The 16,728-nt window shown below is 37.5% G+C and overlaps 1 protein-coding gene across 4 annotated transcripts in view; it reads right to left on the bottom strand.

Annotated features, from left to right (window-relative positions):
• Positions 1-16,728, bottom strand: part of LOC127433504 (erbin-like) — a 131,156-nt gene that overhangs the window by 56,890 nt on the left and 57,538 nt on the right. For all 4 annotated transcript variants that reach the window (XM_051685467.1, XM_051685469.1, XM_051685470.1 and 1 more), the window contains exons 2-3: positions 14,964-15,171; positions 5,299-5,416 (exon numbers count right to left, since the gene is read on the bottom strand). In XM_051685467.1, the coding sequence (XP_051541427.1) occupies positions 5,299-5,416; positions 14,964-15,152 (307 nt within the window). In that variant the 5' untranslated portion in view covers positions 15,153-15,171. The remainder of the gene's footprint in view (positions 1-5,298; positions 5,417-14,963; positions 15,172-16,728) is intronic.

The raw sequence follows: 16,728 nt of genomic DNA, 5'->3' as shown, positions 1-16,728 counted from the left end.
AAAGTTATGTTAACATTTCCTCCATCCAATGCATTCACATGCAAACTAGAACTGCGAGCAGAGTAACCACAGGTGAGCCTGTACTAACCCTAATGCACACATACTGTACACATTTACTTAGCTATAAAGTGCTGTTTTTATAAATGCTATTATAATCATTTTAGACTAATCTAAATTAAAAGAAAACTTTTTGTAATTTTAGAATAAAAATAAATAAAAATACTTTACGAATCGATTTGTATCAATTTGTCCCCTAGTAGTAAGTTTGTCCACACACACTTGCAATGAACTGTGTTCACAGCAGAGAGCACATCCGCACACGGTGACACTGCGCAGCGGCTGCAGGAAGATTGTGCTCGAGAGTTTATTTTACATCACCTTTGTTTTGTCATTACACTTAGGAGCACTTAGTGACGGGCTAAACACTGAGCTAAAACAAACACCCATAGCAATGAAAGTAAAAAATGTAAACCTGCAAATGCACCCTGTGCAAGCGCCAACAGTGATTATAGAGTGACAAAAAAAAAAAAAAAAAAAAAAAAGGCTTAGCGCAATACGGATGCACTGATCATGGGAAAAAGATCACTTGGTCCTGTATTATGGTTAGCCTGCTTAAATGAGTGCAAAGTGTTAACTCATTCTGTGTGTCCAAATATGAGATTCACGAAATCAATATGTCATTGAATAATGTCTATTTTAATACTCTTTCTGTTCTTTAAAGTCAGTTGTAGATTAAAATCAACAAAAAAAAAGAAACATTTAATTCACACATTTAATTCTATTCACACATGGATGCGCTAAAGAAATTACACGTTTTCTATCATTATATGCGCTCATTGGCTGATGCCGGTAGTCTTAAAGAGACAGTACCGATTTAGCATGCGTTCTACATATCATTGAAAATACTTGTAAATAGTACAAATTATGCAAGTAAACAATAAACATATATATATATATATATATATATATATATATATATATATAGGCAACATAATACACTCACATACCACTTTATTAGGAAGACCTGTACACATACTTATTAATGCAATTATCTAATCAGCCAATCACGTGGCAGCAGAGCAATGCATAAAATCATGCAGATAGGGGTCAGGAGCTTCAGTTAATGTTCACCCCCTCGCTAAGCCCCACCTTCAAAGTGTTTCTGACCAATCCTACTTTAGCAACTGTTGCCGTCCTGCCATTTCTCTGACTAGCTCTTGCTTTTTTCCAACGAGAGTCTACGTGAGTAATGTGTTTTTGAGTAGTTTTAAGCTGAATTTTATAGAAATAATCCAAAAACATGTATAAAACATTGTTGCTGGGATAATTGTAAATAGTGACGAGGTATGCAGAGAGGATACACGCAGTGTTTTTTCTTTCTTTGTTTTTAAATCTTTAAATAAATCTCGAGAAGAGCGTGTTGTGGATTAAACTGTGTCAGCCCTCATTCCTAAATGAACATGTATAACATAAGCAAGGACACCTACATTTGCTCCAAGGTATTTAAAGCTAATAACTGAATGTTAATTCATTTACATATTGATTCAGATTTTAATAAAGGCGACAGTAAATAAAAAGTTCCCAGCATCATAGTGAGTGTGTTATGAGATGTTATGAGCAGTTCTGTTCACTTACATTAATGTTGTGAATAGACTTGGCATGAATAGTCTTTATATTATCTACTTGTATTATGCCGTTATCCTTAACTAGATTCTTGTCCTTTTTACTCATGCAACATGATTGCAGCATGAAGGAACAGCATATGGTGCAAATAATGTTTTATGGTTATTCCGTGAGGAAAATTAGATTGCAGCAGAAATTATGGTCTGACAGATACCAGTTACTTTCAGTGCTCATTGGATTTAGATGATCTAAAAACATCTTAAATTAAATTACTCCTGCTGTTGAGACTTTATTGGAAATGCTTTATGATGTGAAATGTTTTCTAAGCAATGCCAAAATAGTATATTATTTTGGAAAAGACTGTACATGCTTTGATTTGATTAAAGGTTTCAAATCTAGTTAAATCTAATATTGTGATTATTTAGCAAAGTGGTATTACAGTGAATCTAACGAAACCTTTCAAAATATGTCGAGGTCATATTTTAGCCCAAAATCAACAAAAATAAATGAGAAATTATATTCTGCTTTAAGAAATTGAAGCCTATTTTAGGGTCATTAAAATAGTTCTGCATTTTAACTTTATTTTCATGACAATTAAGCACATTTTCCCTTGATTCTCATTACCAGAATGCAAAAAAAAAAAAAAGAAAATAAATAAAAAAATAAAAAAATAAATCTAATTCTCATAACTGTAATGTGAAAAAAGACAATAATAATATTATTTAATTGTAATACTATAATATATTATTAAATAAATTATTAATTTTAAATATAATTTAAAAATATAAAAAAGTAAAATAATATAAATATTTAATATATTTAAGTATTTATACATCATGGTAGCATTTGTTGTACTTCATGCCAATTTAAATAAATACATGTATTAGAGTATTTTTTTCCCTTTATTTAAAATGTAATTTCTAATATTTTTTCTTTTCATTTTAGGGTACCAAATCTGTGCCAAATAAAGATATTTCCTTCCTCAATGTCAACACACACTGTGTATTTGTAAGCAGGTGCAGACAGCTCTGGGTGTACTGTCATCACTCTTTATAGCAGAATGTGACGACAAAGAAAAAAGGGTTCAATGAGGCTTCCTGTACAAGTCTGAGCTTGTCAACGCCTGTCATTACATTATCAAATGCTGCAACACATCAGTGGAAAGATAGAGTGATCAGACTGTGATTGAGTGTGTGTTCACTGCTATTCTATTGAGTGTTGTGGTCTTCACTCAATGTTTGAGAATGAATTAAACTGTTTAGAATAACATCAATTCCAGATTGCTATCAGTTTACGGTAAATCAAGGCTTTTCTGTTATCTGTTAGTAGGTATTTAATTTTCCAAAACAATGACAAAGTAAATATACATGTGGCAGAATAACTGGCTCTTTACCAAACCATAGCAGGTAGGGATGGCCATTTTAGTCATTTTGAATACTCAAATACTCTACATATACAGTTGTGCTCAAAAGTTTGCATACCCTGGCAGAAATTGTGAAATTTTGGCATTTATTTTGAAAATATGACTGATCATGCAAAAAAAAAAAAAAAAATAAAATATATATATATATATATATATATATATATATATATATATATATATATATATTATTTAAGGATCATGATCATATGAAGCCATTTATTATCACATAGTTGTTTGGCTCCTTTTTTAAATCATAATGATAACAGAAATCACCCAAATGGCCCTGATCAAAAGTTGACATACCCTTGAATGTTTGGCCTTGTTACAGACACACAAGGTGACACACACAGGTTTAAATGGCAATTAAAGGTTAATTTCCCACACCTGTGGCTTTTTAAAGTGCAATTAGTGCTGTGTATAAATAGTCAATAAGTTTGTTAGCTCTCACATGGATGCACTGAGCAGGCTAGATACTGAGTCATGGGGAGCAGAAAATAACTGTCAAAAGACCTGCGTAACAAGGTAATGGAACTTTATAAAGATGGAAAAGGATAAAAACGATATCCAAAGCCTTGAAAATGCCAGTCAGTACTGTTCAATCACTTATTAAGAAGTGGAAAATTCAGGGATCTCTTGATACCAAGCCAAGGTCAGGTAGACCAAGAAAGATTTCAACCACAACTGCCAGAAGAATTGTGTGGGATACATAGAAAAACCCACAGGTAACCTCAGGAGAAATACAGGCTGCTCTGGAAAAGACGGTGTGGTTGTTTTAAGGAGCACAATATGACGATACATGAAAAAAAATGAGCTGCATGGTCGAGTTGCCAGAAAGAAGCCTTTACTGCACCAATGCCACAAAAAAGCCTTGTTACAATATGCCCGACAACACCTTGACACACCTCACAGCTTCTGGCACACTGTAATTTGGAGTGACGAGACCAAAATAGAGCATTATGGTCACAACCATAAGCGCTACGTTTGGAGAAGGGTCAACAAGGCCTATAGTGAAAAGAATACCAACCCCACTGTGAAGCATGGTGATGGCTCACTGATGTTTTGGGGGTGTGTGAGCTCTAAATGCATGGGGAATCTTGTGAAAATTGATGGCAAGATGAATGCAGCATGTTATCAGAAAATACTGGCAGACAATTTGCATTCTTCTGCACGAAAGCTGCGCATGGGATGCTCTTGGACTTTCCAGCACGAAAATGACCCTAAGCATAAGGTCAAGTTGACCCTCCAGTGGTTACAGCAGAGAAAGGTGAAGGTTCTGGAGTGGCCATCACAGTCTCCTGACCTTAATATCATCGAGCCACTCTGGGGAGATCTCAAACGTGCAGTTCATGCAAGACGACCAAAGACTTTGCATGACCTGGAGGCATTTTGCCAAGACAAATGGGCAGCTATACAACCTGCAAGAATTTGGGGCCTCATAGACAACTATTACAAAAGACTGCACACTCTCATTGATGCTAAAGGGGGCAATACACAGTATTAAGAACTAAGGGTATGCAGACTTTTGAACAGGGGTCATTATAACCTACAGTTGAATATGAATCCCATAAGAAATAAAAGAAATGTGTTTTGCCTGCTCACTCATGTTTTATTTAAAAATGTTACATATATTACCAATTCTCCAAGGGTATGCAAACTTTTGAGCACAACTGTAAGTACTGGGTCACCCTCTGCCGAAGCTCTGAAATGGACTACAAAGGTCCATTGAACTCATGTGTACACAGCCAAATCAGGTTTGATTTGAGTGAATAATGACTTAAATTAAGTGTTTTCATCATACAAAGTGATCGTATCGCTTCAGAAGACTTGGAATATGATGCATGAGTCCCATTAACTACTTTTATGACACTTTTGGGTGCTTTTCACTATCAGTTGTTATTGTATGAAAATCAGCATCTTTAAAATACCTCTTGTATTCGGCTAAGAAAGAAAGTCACAAAAGTTTGCACTGACATGGGGGTGAGTAAATGAAGACAGAATTTTCATTTAGGGTGAACTATTCCTTTAATATTCCAGGATGCAATGGTAAACAGCCTAGAGTGAATGCTGCATGTGTTGCTGCATAAACTGAAATCCAACACGTTCGATCTTGCAGTGATAAATTGTATTACAGTGGATAAGGCGTAAGTGAGTGTGTATAGATATCAGTATGCCTGTGTTATGGGTGGACTGATAGTGTAACAGGTCTCTAATGAGGATAAAGGAAGAGGTGATGAATGTGCCGTTTTGCTTACTATTCTTGCTGACATCCAGCTCCCTGAGGTTGATGAGGTTTGCGATGCCCGGTGGCAGCACCGTAAGATCGTTGTCTGGTACACTTAATCGGTGGAGCAACTGGCAGTTGAAAAGTTGCTGTGAATAACAGAAAATAACAAAAAATAAGACCGTGATAAACATTTATTTTAAGTATTTCCTGGTGAATTTTATTTCATTCGGTTGTAACGTCACAGCAAAATAATGTTTCAAATGTGATGAGCTCTCCATAGACCTTCAAGTGATGAACTGATCTAATCCAAAGCAGTCTACAGACAATAGCATGTCTGCAATGCAAGGCCTTGTTGATGAAGCCTATGGTTGGATGGACGACTTAGAAAAAAAACCCCCAGTGACTTCTGTACTAAGGATGCACCAATATGAAATGTTTTGGCCTATACCGATTTGAACAAAAACAATATGCTAATTCCGATATTTTGCCACTTACCTTATTTTCCCATCAGATCATGGTTTTGATCAGGAATTATGCTTTAAAAATGTACAAAGAGCTTCTACATTTGGCTATAATTTCTGGATTGTGCATTTGAATGAGTTTTTACAAAGTGTGTTGATAATTAATTATAAATAAACCATCCGTTTTTCATATCGGCGTTTTCATATCGGTATTAATTGTCACTGTATTTGATTATCAGTGGCATTTTTTAACCTTTGAGTGATTTTTTTTCTAACCATTTAAAACAGTGTCTCATTAGTTGACTTCAATTTAAATCAACTCATTAATAAAAATGACCTCTTACCCTAAATATTAAATCTACATAAGAGGTCGACTGATAGGAGATTTCGCAGATACCGATAACTAAGTTCATGGAAAAGTCTGATAACTGATTAATCGGCTGATAGTTTTAAAAATTGGTTTATAGAATGTTTTAAAAAAATTACGTTTTTCCTTACAGTAGTATGACAGGCTCAGGCATAGATGTTACTAGAGTCCAAAATGAATGAAATCCCTTGATTTTCATGCAGTGTGTTTAGTGTATAAACAGTTGTGAACACAAAATCTCCTTCGGTGCAGATCTGAGATTTTAGTTCGCGAGTCGCGATGGGAATATTTCAGCATTAATGGGAAGCTTGATATAACTAACACGTGAAAAAAGGAAGAACTCAAATGTCTGTCAAAATAAAAGTCCTGCCAAAATGAAAACTCGATTTAATTGGATGCGTGAAATTGAAGACAGAAAAATATAACGTGTAAAAAAAATTATATTCCAAAAGTAGCAATAACACTCATAATAACAGTAGTAGAATATTAAATGGTTAATTATGATTATTATGATCTGTAAGCAATATCATAAAAGTGTACTGAATATCAGCATGTTGAGGTAATCAGATTTTTTTCATTCATGTTTTCATCAATACTGTAAAGCTCTTATGTGCAACATTTTATTTTACCAAAAATAAAATTTCAAATTTTATTTGTTAATTATTATATTTTCATTTGATTAAAGCTGCATGTATATACTCTATGTATCATGACATTTAATTAAAACATTTAACATGGAATCCAGAAACATTTAAACGGAAAACACAGAATTTGTATCTGTTAGACTTTATGCAGTTCTTTTAATCAAGTTATTTTCTGAGGGTCACGTGACGCCATGCGAGAAGCAGACGTGTGAATCACGAGCTCTGCGCACTTTGCTAGTTTTTTTATTATTTTCATGTTATAACCGGTGAGATTCGATACACCCAGTTACATATTTGCTCTTTGAGGCAATCATGACAAAGAACTCAAAATCCTCAGACTCTGGAGACATTAAAAGACACTTATGTGTTCAAGCTGAGGCCTCAGACGGGCCTGCGAACCGGGGACTCGAGTTGAAAAGCGCGTTGGGAGATGAAATCCAGCGTCAACTGTCCAACATCTCGGTAATGCTGACGAAGGTTGTTGCTGACTTGGAGGATCTCGCTGTAATACGTCGATCGATTATGGCGATGGAAGCAAAGTTCTCTGAGTTGGTCACAAGAGTGACAGATGTTGAAAAAATGAATCGATTATCTGGAGTCTTCGGAAAGGGAATTATCCGCTAATCCGCCCGTGTCCAAAACAGACTTGGAATACATTTTGGAAAAACTGGAATATCTTGAAAATATGAGCTGAAGGAACAATATACGAATTGTTGGAATTCCTGAGCATGAAGAGGGCAGAGATATGGTGAAATTCCTGGACGAGCTCTTCCCGAGTCTGCTCGACATAACAGGCCATAAACTGGAAATAGAGCGAGCTCACAGAGTCCGGGGGAGACAGGCCCCGATCAATTCTGGCCAAATTTCTGAGATCATCCGATAAAGATTTCGTGTTGCGCCAGGCGAGGAGCAAAGGAAAACTTTCTTGGAAGAATCACAATATTTTCTTGTTACTGGATTTTGCGAATTTGACAAGAGAGATACGCGATCGGTTCAAGGAATGTAAAACACTCTTACATCAATCGAAGATCGCTTTTGCACTGATGTTTCCGGCCAAACGGAGAATAGACACCAAGGATGGCAGTGAAGTATTTTTATGCCCCAAAAAGGCACTGGCCTTCATACAAACTATGGGGGAGTAAACCATCGGGCGTTTCTTATGTGAGTGGACTGACTCACTGTTCAGTGTCTCGACTGTTTAAGGAAGCTGGGCGCCATTTTTTGTTTCTTTTTGCGTTAGCTCCGCCTAGCGGCTGGCGTTTGTTTTTGCGGCATGACATTCCAAGAAACTTTTGCAATGATGGAAGAAGTTTTTACACTGAAGTTCCCGGCCAGATTGAGAATGCACACTATGGATGACCGCGAAATATCTACATGCTCACATAAAGGATGTCTTTTATAAAGTTGATTGACTGAGTAAGTCATGGTGTATTTTTTTTACGTTGCCTCCGAGTGAATTTGACTCTCTCAATACACACTTGATCATCCGAGGAACCGGGATGCCAGTTTTGGTTTTTTTCGTACTGGTTCAGCCTAGCGGCTGGAGTTTGTTTTGTGGAATAACACTGCTTCGGGACAGTGTTGTGGATGAATCTGTTCATTCTTTGTGCTTATGCCTCCTGTTGGCTGGAGTTTGTTTTTGTGGAGTATATTTAAGGGACATTGGAATGATTACGTCATCTGCTGCACTCATAACATCTGGCTCACTGAACAATTGTTTGTCTGTCCGAGGAAACTGAACGGCTTCATATCGGCTGGAATTTGTTTTGAGGAGGAATACACCTTCAAGACAGTTCTGTGAATTAATCTACACGTTCTTTGTTCTTGTTCTGCCTGTTGGCTGGGGCCTGATTTACAAAGTATTTTCTGTTATGTAATTTTGCCTCAAATTTGTATAGAAACACCGGGCTTGAGCAATCCGATGGCAAAGTGTCAAGGGGACTCTCGTATGCGTACATGGACCTCCTGAGTTTAGAGGGATTGACGGCGGTTGCCACTGTCGTGCGCACGTTTTTCTTTTTTCTGTTTGTTTTGTTCGGGGGGAAGTTCGGGGTTTGATTGTTGCATTAATGGGGAATGTGGTCTGTATAATCTTGCTTTTGACACACAATTTTTTTTTTTATTATATCAATATGTCAAATGCTAATGTGAATGGATTATCTCTCTCCACATGGAATGTGAATAGGTTGGGGCACCCCATAAAAAGAAGGAAGGTTATCTCTTTTCTTAAGCGTAAGAAATATGATATATTGTTTCTTCAAGAAACACATCTCTCCCCGCAGGAAGCTGAAAAATTTGGGAAGATATGGGATAGGCATTTTTTCTTTAGTGCTGGCTCGAGTAAGAGTAGGGGAGTCATTACATTGATAAGTAAACATCTACAATTCAAATTTCTCAAACAGATTAATGATAAATTAGGAAGAGTCATTATTGTTTTAGCAGACATTCAGGGCAAAGGTTGATTTTGGCTAATATTTACGCACCTAACGCTGATGATCAGCGCTTTTTTATATATCTTGAAGGGATGTTGCAAGCCGCTGATACCCCTCATGATATAATATTGGGAGGAGACTTTAATTTATTGATGGACTCAGTCCTTGATCATAGTGAAGCAAAAGTGTGTAAGCCCCCTAGAGCAACATTGACACTTCACAGGATGTGTAAAAATCTTGGTCTTGTAGGTATTTGGCAACTTTTGAACCCATCTGGTAGGGACTATACATTTTTTTCATCAGCCCATAAGACTTATTCTAGAATATGTATTTTTTTATATCTAAGTCACTCATTTCATCTGTTGTTGATTGCTCAATTGGAAACATTTTAGTCTCGGAGCTTGGAGGTGTTGCCACACACAGAGCAAAAGAAATCATATAGTTGGCGCTTTCGGGGGACAAAGCAGGGAAGCTTTTGGCTAGATATATAAAGCAGAGAGAGTCTTTTTCTACCATTCCCTCAGTAAAATCTGCTGGTGGTGAAATTTTTACCTCAGCCATTGATATTAATAATGCTTTTAAAGAATTCTATCTTGATCTCTATAGTTCCACATCTTCGTCTACTGATGAAGATATTAGAAACTTTGTGGAACCATTAGAACTCCCTAAATTGACGACTGAGCACAAAAATTCTCTTGATTCCGAGACAACCTTGGAAGAGCTTGAGGTAATTAAGGCCTTGCCTACAGGCAAGGCTCCCGGGCCAGACGGCTTTGCCGCAGAGTTTTTTTTAGATCTTATGCTAAGAATTGGCTCCACTTTTGTTAGAGGTTTATACAGAATCATTAAAGAATGGAAAGCTTCCCCCAACCATAACACAAGCCCGGATCAGTCGGAGTCTCAAAAACGACAAAGATCCAAGCAAATGTAAGAGTTACCGTCCAATTTCCTTGATCCAGCTAGATGTAAAAATGTTGGCAAAAATTTTGGCTAACCAATTAAGTTATGACATCTCTTATACATATAGATCAGGTGGGGTTTATTCGGGGCCGTAGCTCTTCTGATAACATCAGGCGTCTAATCAATATCATGTGGTCAGTGGCAAATGATCAGACTCCGATCGCTGCCATCTCACTTGACGCCGAAAAGGCGTTTGATATGGTAGAGTGGGATTATCTTTTTAAGATTTTGGAAATATATGGGTTCGGGAATACTTTTATTGGATGGATTAAGTTACTTTATAGACACCCAGTAGCGGCGGTACAAATAAATGGATTAATTTCAGATTATTTTAATCTGGATAGGGGCACCTGGCAGGGTTGCCCTCTTTCCCCATTATTGTTCTGTCTTGCCCTGGAACCTTTCCAGGGGTGATGGCGGGAGGAGTGGCGCATAAGCTTTTGCTTTATGCAGATGATATTTTATTATTCATCTCCGATCCCACTAGATCTATGCCTTGCCTCCACAGAATTATCAATTCCTTTTCTACATTTTCGGGATACAGAGTTAATTGGTCTAAATCTGAAGCTTTAGCTCTGACTGCTTACTGCCCAGTAACAGCTTTTCAGCCGGGCGCCTTCCAGTGGCCCAAACAGGGCATTAAGTATTTGGGCATTTTATTCCCAGCAAATTTATGTGATTTAGTTAGAGTTAATTTTGAGCTTTTAATAAAAAGGTTTTCAAGTGATGTGGGCAGGTGGGCTTCATTACATCTATCGATGATTGGGAAGGTTAATGTTATTAAAATAAACTGCATTCCAAAATGTAACTACCTGCTGCAGTCTCTTCCTGTAGATGTTCCCCTCTCTTATTTCAAACAATTTGATAGCATAGTGAAGTCCTTCATTTGGAATGGTAAACGTCCCAGGTTAAATTTCAGTAAGTTACATAGGCCGATTGACAAAGGTGGGCTAGGCCTTCCCAAAAATTTGTTCTATTATTATGCGTTCGGTCTTAGACATTTGGCCCATAGGTCGCTCCCACCTGAGAGAGCCCCTCCCTGGTTCTATATTGAACAGGAATTTCTTGCCCCTATTTCGCCATTGCAAAGCCTTTCGATCAAACTAATCGGATAAGTTAAGTCACACCCCGTTATCTCGCATCTGCACCTGGTTTGGACGAAAGTGTCCAGAGTGTTTATTTCGGACATTTATTTAAGTGTTGCCTCAAACATATGGCTGAACCCAAAATTACACATTAATAAGTCCTTTTTCTGTTGGTCAGAGTGGATTGGGAGGGGGGTTACTACACTCTGTGACCTATATGAGAGTGGAGTACTGAGATCTTTTGATAATTTGGTTCAACATTTTAAGATTCCTAGATCCCAGTTCTTTAGGTATTTATAGCTGTGCCACTTGCTCTGTACTATTTTTGGGAGTAGTGAACACCCCCCTAAAGCAGCAGATACTCTGGAAATGGTGATTACTGCTTTTGGGAAAGGTCATGAAGCATCAGTGTATTACTCCCTGTTGATTCAGAGTCTGGGGGATGGAGCTTCATCTTCTCTCAGAGATTATAGGTGAAGGATTTAAATCTGGTATTGGAGGAGGGAGTGTGGGTCAGAATCCTAAAAAGCATCAAGTCTGCATCTAGAGATGCAAGGGTCCGTCTGATGCAATTTAAGATTTTGCATTGGTTCTACTGGACCCCCTCTAGATTGTATAGGTTGGGTCTTAAAGACACACCCACCTGCTGGCGGTGCCAATCAGAAGACGGAGACACAATACATGTATTTTGGGGATGTGTAAAGATCCAAGAATTTTGGTTGAGGGTTCAGAACTTTATGAGTGAGGTGTTGAACACTGAACTTTCATTTAGCCCCAGACTCTGTATCCTGGGTGATGGGATAACTCTGGACATGGGGGACAGTTTTTTAAAAAGTTGGGTCCTAGCCGGAGTCATGATTGGTAAAAAAATCATCCTCAGGGGATGGAAGTCGGCTGGGGTACCCTCATTTAGGGAATGGTGCGGGGAGATGGGCGAGGTGGCGGCGTTTGAGGAGATGTTTTTTAGAAGGCTGAGGAAATAGGATTTGTTCTTCAGGAAGTGGGGGGGGTTATTTGGCTTTTTTGGATGGTTCTCAGGGAATGGCTGTGGAGAGGGATTTGTAGTTTAGTTTGGTATGTATTTTATTGATTTTGTTGAATGTATATCTTGTTTTGTATTTATTTTATTTTGATGATCTAATTGTTGGTGACCACAGTACTGCATGTTTGGGGGGTGGGGTGGGGGGGGTGGTAATGTGAATAATTGATTCCATTTTTTATGTTGTGTTTGTATGTTTTATTTTTGGAATCAATAAAATTGTTAATAACAATCAAGTTATTTTCTGTGTAATTTCATCAAAAACCTGAGGTTTTTATTTGCTGCCCAAGTATCGATTTAGTATTGATACCAAGGTACCAGGGCTGGTATCGTACTGAAGCCAAAATGTTGGTATCAGCGCAACCCTAGCATGTTGAGAGTAAAAGTTTGATTTGACTGGTTCTATGTAACGTGTCTAAAGACGAGATCCATGCGATCCATTTGTCATTGAATAATGTCTCTTTTAATATCCTTTCTGTTCTTTAAAGTCAAGTGTGGAAAAACAAAACAAACATTTAATTCTAATCCTGAATTGCACGGATAAGGTAAAGAAGCCATTCATATTAATATAAGCTCATTTACAGACACTCTTTACAAACCTGCAGGTTTTCATAAAGAGACAGTACCGATTTTTAGCACGTTTTCTATAAATCAATTGTAAATAGAATAAAATATGCATTAAACAATAAATATGTAACAAAGTGTAATATATGCAATTTAATAATAGAGATAGAAAGCTTGCGAATTGGAATCGAATCAGAAAATTTTTAACAAAACCCAGCCCAATCTGATTCAATGACTTGTTTGCGTCACCACTCAGAAATTACAGTGTGTCATTTTTAAAATATTATATAAAAAAAAATTTGTACAAATCTAAATATTACTGTTTTTACTGTGTATTTTTATATTGGTGCATATTAATTTAAATGATTCAATCATTTTTCTTGTGCTCATTTAGAGAAAAAAACAATGTGGAAAACATGCCTTGAATATATGAGGACTAGATTTAATTCGAAAATCATCAAAAGGCTGAAAAATATTAAGATGTATTTTTTTTAGCTTTATCGTCCAGCCCTGCTGTGCAAGCAAATCTTTCACTTGTAAAAGACTTACTGGCTGGGTCTACACATAACATATTGAGTATACAGTGCATTCAGAAAATATTCAGACCCCTTTATTTTGTTTCACATTTTGTTATGTTGCAGCGTTATGCTAAAATGCTTTAAATTATTTTTGTTTTCACATCTACAATCCATACCCCATAATGACAAAGCAAAAAAACAGATTTTTGATAACTTTGCAAATTTATTACAAAGGAAAAAAATGAAATATCACATTGACATAGCCCATGTGATAGAAGCCCACCTATGGCAAATTCAATTGACTGGACATGATTTGGAGAGGCACACACCTATCTATATAAGGACTCACGGCTGAAAATGCATATCAGATCAAAAACCAAGCCATGAGGTCAAAGGAACTGCATGCAGAGCTCAAAGAAATGATTGTGTCGAGGCACAGATCTGGGGAAGACTACAAATTTTTGCATTGAAGGTTCGCAAGAGCACAGTGGCCTCCATAATTCTTAAATGGAAGAAATTTGGAACAACCAGGTTTCTTCCTAGAGCTGGCCACCTGGCCAAACTGAGCAATTGGGGGAGAAGGGCCTTGGTAAGAGAGGCGACCAAGAACCTGATGGTCACTCTGGTTGAGCTCCAGAGATCATGTGTGGAGATGGGAGAAACTTGCAGAAGGACAACCATCATTGCAACACTCCACCGATCTGGGCTTTATGGCAGAGTAGCCAGACGGAAGCCTCTCCTCATTGCAAGACACAAAAAAAAGCACCTAAAAGGACTCTCAGACTGTGAGAAACAAGATTATCTGGTCTGATGAAACAAAGATTGAACTGTTTGGCCTCAATTCCAAGCATCATGTCTGGAGGAAACCAGGCACCACTCATCACCTGCGCATGTCAGTTCATGCTATGGGGTGTTTTTCAGCAGCAGGGACTGGGGGACTGGTCAGGGTTGAAGGAAAGCTGAACGCAGCAAAATACAGAGATATCCTTAATGGTCCAGAGCACTCAGGACCTCAGACTGGGCAGAAGGTCCACTTTCCAACAAGACAATGACCCTAAGCACACAGCCAAAACAACGCAAGAGTGGCTTAGGGACAACTCTGTGAATGTCCTTGAGTGGCCCAGCCAGAGCCCGAACTTGAACCCAATCGAACATCTCTGGAGAGACCTGAAAATGGCAGTCCACCGACAGTCCCCATCCAACCTGACAGAGCCTGAGAGGATCTGCAGAGAAGAATGGCAGAAAATCCCCAAATCCAGGTGTGCAAAGCTTGTCGCACCATACCCAAAAAGACTTGAGGCTGTAATCGCTGCCAAAGGTGCTTCAACTAAGTACTGAGTTAAGGGTTTAAATACTTATGTCAGTGTGATATTTAAGTTTTTTTTGTTTTTCGCTTTATTATGGGGTATGGAGTGTAGATTTATGTGAAAAAAATAATAATTTAAAGCATTTTATCATAAAACTGCAACATTACAAAATGTGAAAATTAAGGGGTCTGAATACTTTCTGAATGCACTGTAACTAGAATAAAACAAGATAATGTTTCATCCAATAAACGTTGATTTAACAGTTTATTTTTAAGATGTCAAACTCGAGACATGCAGTTCAAGAGTGCACTCATACTTTGGGCAGCTCTTCGATCTGGTTAGCATCGAGGTAGAGCTCCTCCAGGGTCTTCTCATAGCTGAAGATCTCTTTGGGGACCTGCTCCAGACTGCAGTGTGAGTAGTCCAGCGAGGTGACGGTCTCCTCCTCGCCCCGCAAGCAGCGACACGGCACCAGCCGCACAAACAAACTCCGCTTGCTGCTCATCCTCACAACAGCTCAGGCACTACAGGGGAGAGAAAGACAACATGATCACCATCTCAAGAACATTAATTATTTAAGGAAAGAAACACAGGGATACGGGATATGGCTGTCAAAACAGCTTGGTTTACAGCTTAGTTACACAATGCACAGCATCATCTTTTTGTGATTCGCCATTCACTCCGAGCATGCATTGTTCTTGCAGTTTAGCCACAGCTGACAATTACTTGTCATTTACAATAACTGGGAAGGGATTACATTGACATTCATTTAAACCCATTCATATTCATAGCATTGAAACCAGAATGATTATCCATGTCATTTCATGTTGTTAGGGAATATCACACACATGCATTTGAGAAAAGCCCTTGATACTGCATGAAAAAAGTGGCTGAAGGGTTGCTCTTGAAACACAATCAGAGCAGTTTCCATGACGTTACTGCTCTATAGTTTTCTAAAACCAATGGCAGCAACAACAACTCTCTGCCATATACATAACTATTCTCTCGTGTTTTGTGTGAATCATAATGAATAGCACTTCAGTCTGCATTTGGATGACAATTGTGACTGGGTTCGTTGCTAATGCATAAAGGTATGTATGATATTAAAGGAATAGTTCACCAAAAAATTAAAATTCTGTCATTTACTCGCCCTCCTGTCTTTTTAAACGCTGGTAGTGGACAGTGATTAAATTTCAAGCTTCAAAAAGTATGGGAAAGCATCATAAAAGTAGTCAATGCAACTCATGCATCACAGCCCAAGTCTTCTGTAAGTGTACAATAGGTTTTGGTGAGAAGCAAGCCAAAATGTAAGTCATTTTTCACTGGAGAATCTTGACGTCCATTCCTTATTCATTAAATATTTGAAAGATGCTCGTTCACAGTGGTTTGCATGTTCACGTGAGAACTTGCATTGTTTGGAACTAAATGGGAGTAAGTAAATTAAAATGGGATTTTTATTTTTGGTGAACTATGCCTTCAATGTTCAAATGTTGAAACGTGTAGAGGGCACAAATGTAATAACTGGTTCTAAATGTAATAAAGGGCCGTAAATGTAATAACTTTTGGTCCTTGGTGTTTACCCATGCAGTATAAGGGTGTTTGATTTTCTGTAAGGTAGTTTGTGTTTGCTTATATATTTAGTCTATACGTATAGATAAAATGTTTATGCACTCATTTTTGATAGCTAGTGATAGTTAGTATATTGACATTAGATTATTATAAAGGTTATTATATTTAAGGCTGTTATTACACCTAGGACCACAAGTTTTTACATTCAGGACAAAAAGTTATTACATTTGTGAGCAAAAGTTTTTACATTTAGGACTTTTATTACAACAAGTACCTTTTTTTCCTTTTTTTTTACATTTAGGGCCCTTTATTCCATAAAGGCCCTAAACGTAAAAATAGTTGGTCATAAATGTAATAAAATTTGGTCCTAAATTAAATATAGGTGCTTAATGTAATTAAAATTTGGTCCTTAATGTAATAAATGGTTTAAATGTACCTATGGCCTTAAATGTAAAAATGGGTCCTTTTTTTTTTTTTTTCTCCCCAATTTGGAATGCCCAATTCCCAATGCA

Source organism: Myxocyprinus asiaticus, chromosome 43, assembly GCF_019703515.2.
Source record: "Myxocyprinus asiaticus isolate MX2 ecotype Aquarium Trade chromosome 43, UBuf_Myxa_2, whole genome shotgun sequence".
NCBI lineage: Eukaryota > Metazoa > Chordata > Actinopteri > Cypriniformes > Catostomidae > Myxocyprinus > Myxocyprinus asiaticus.
Note: the sequence above shows the minus strand (reverse complement) of the source record. Positions and strands in the feature narration are given on the sequence as shown.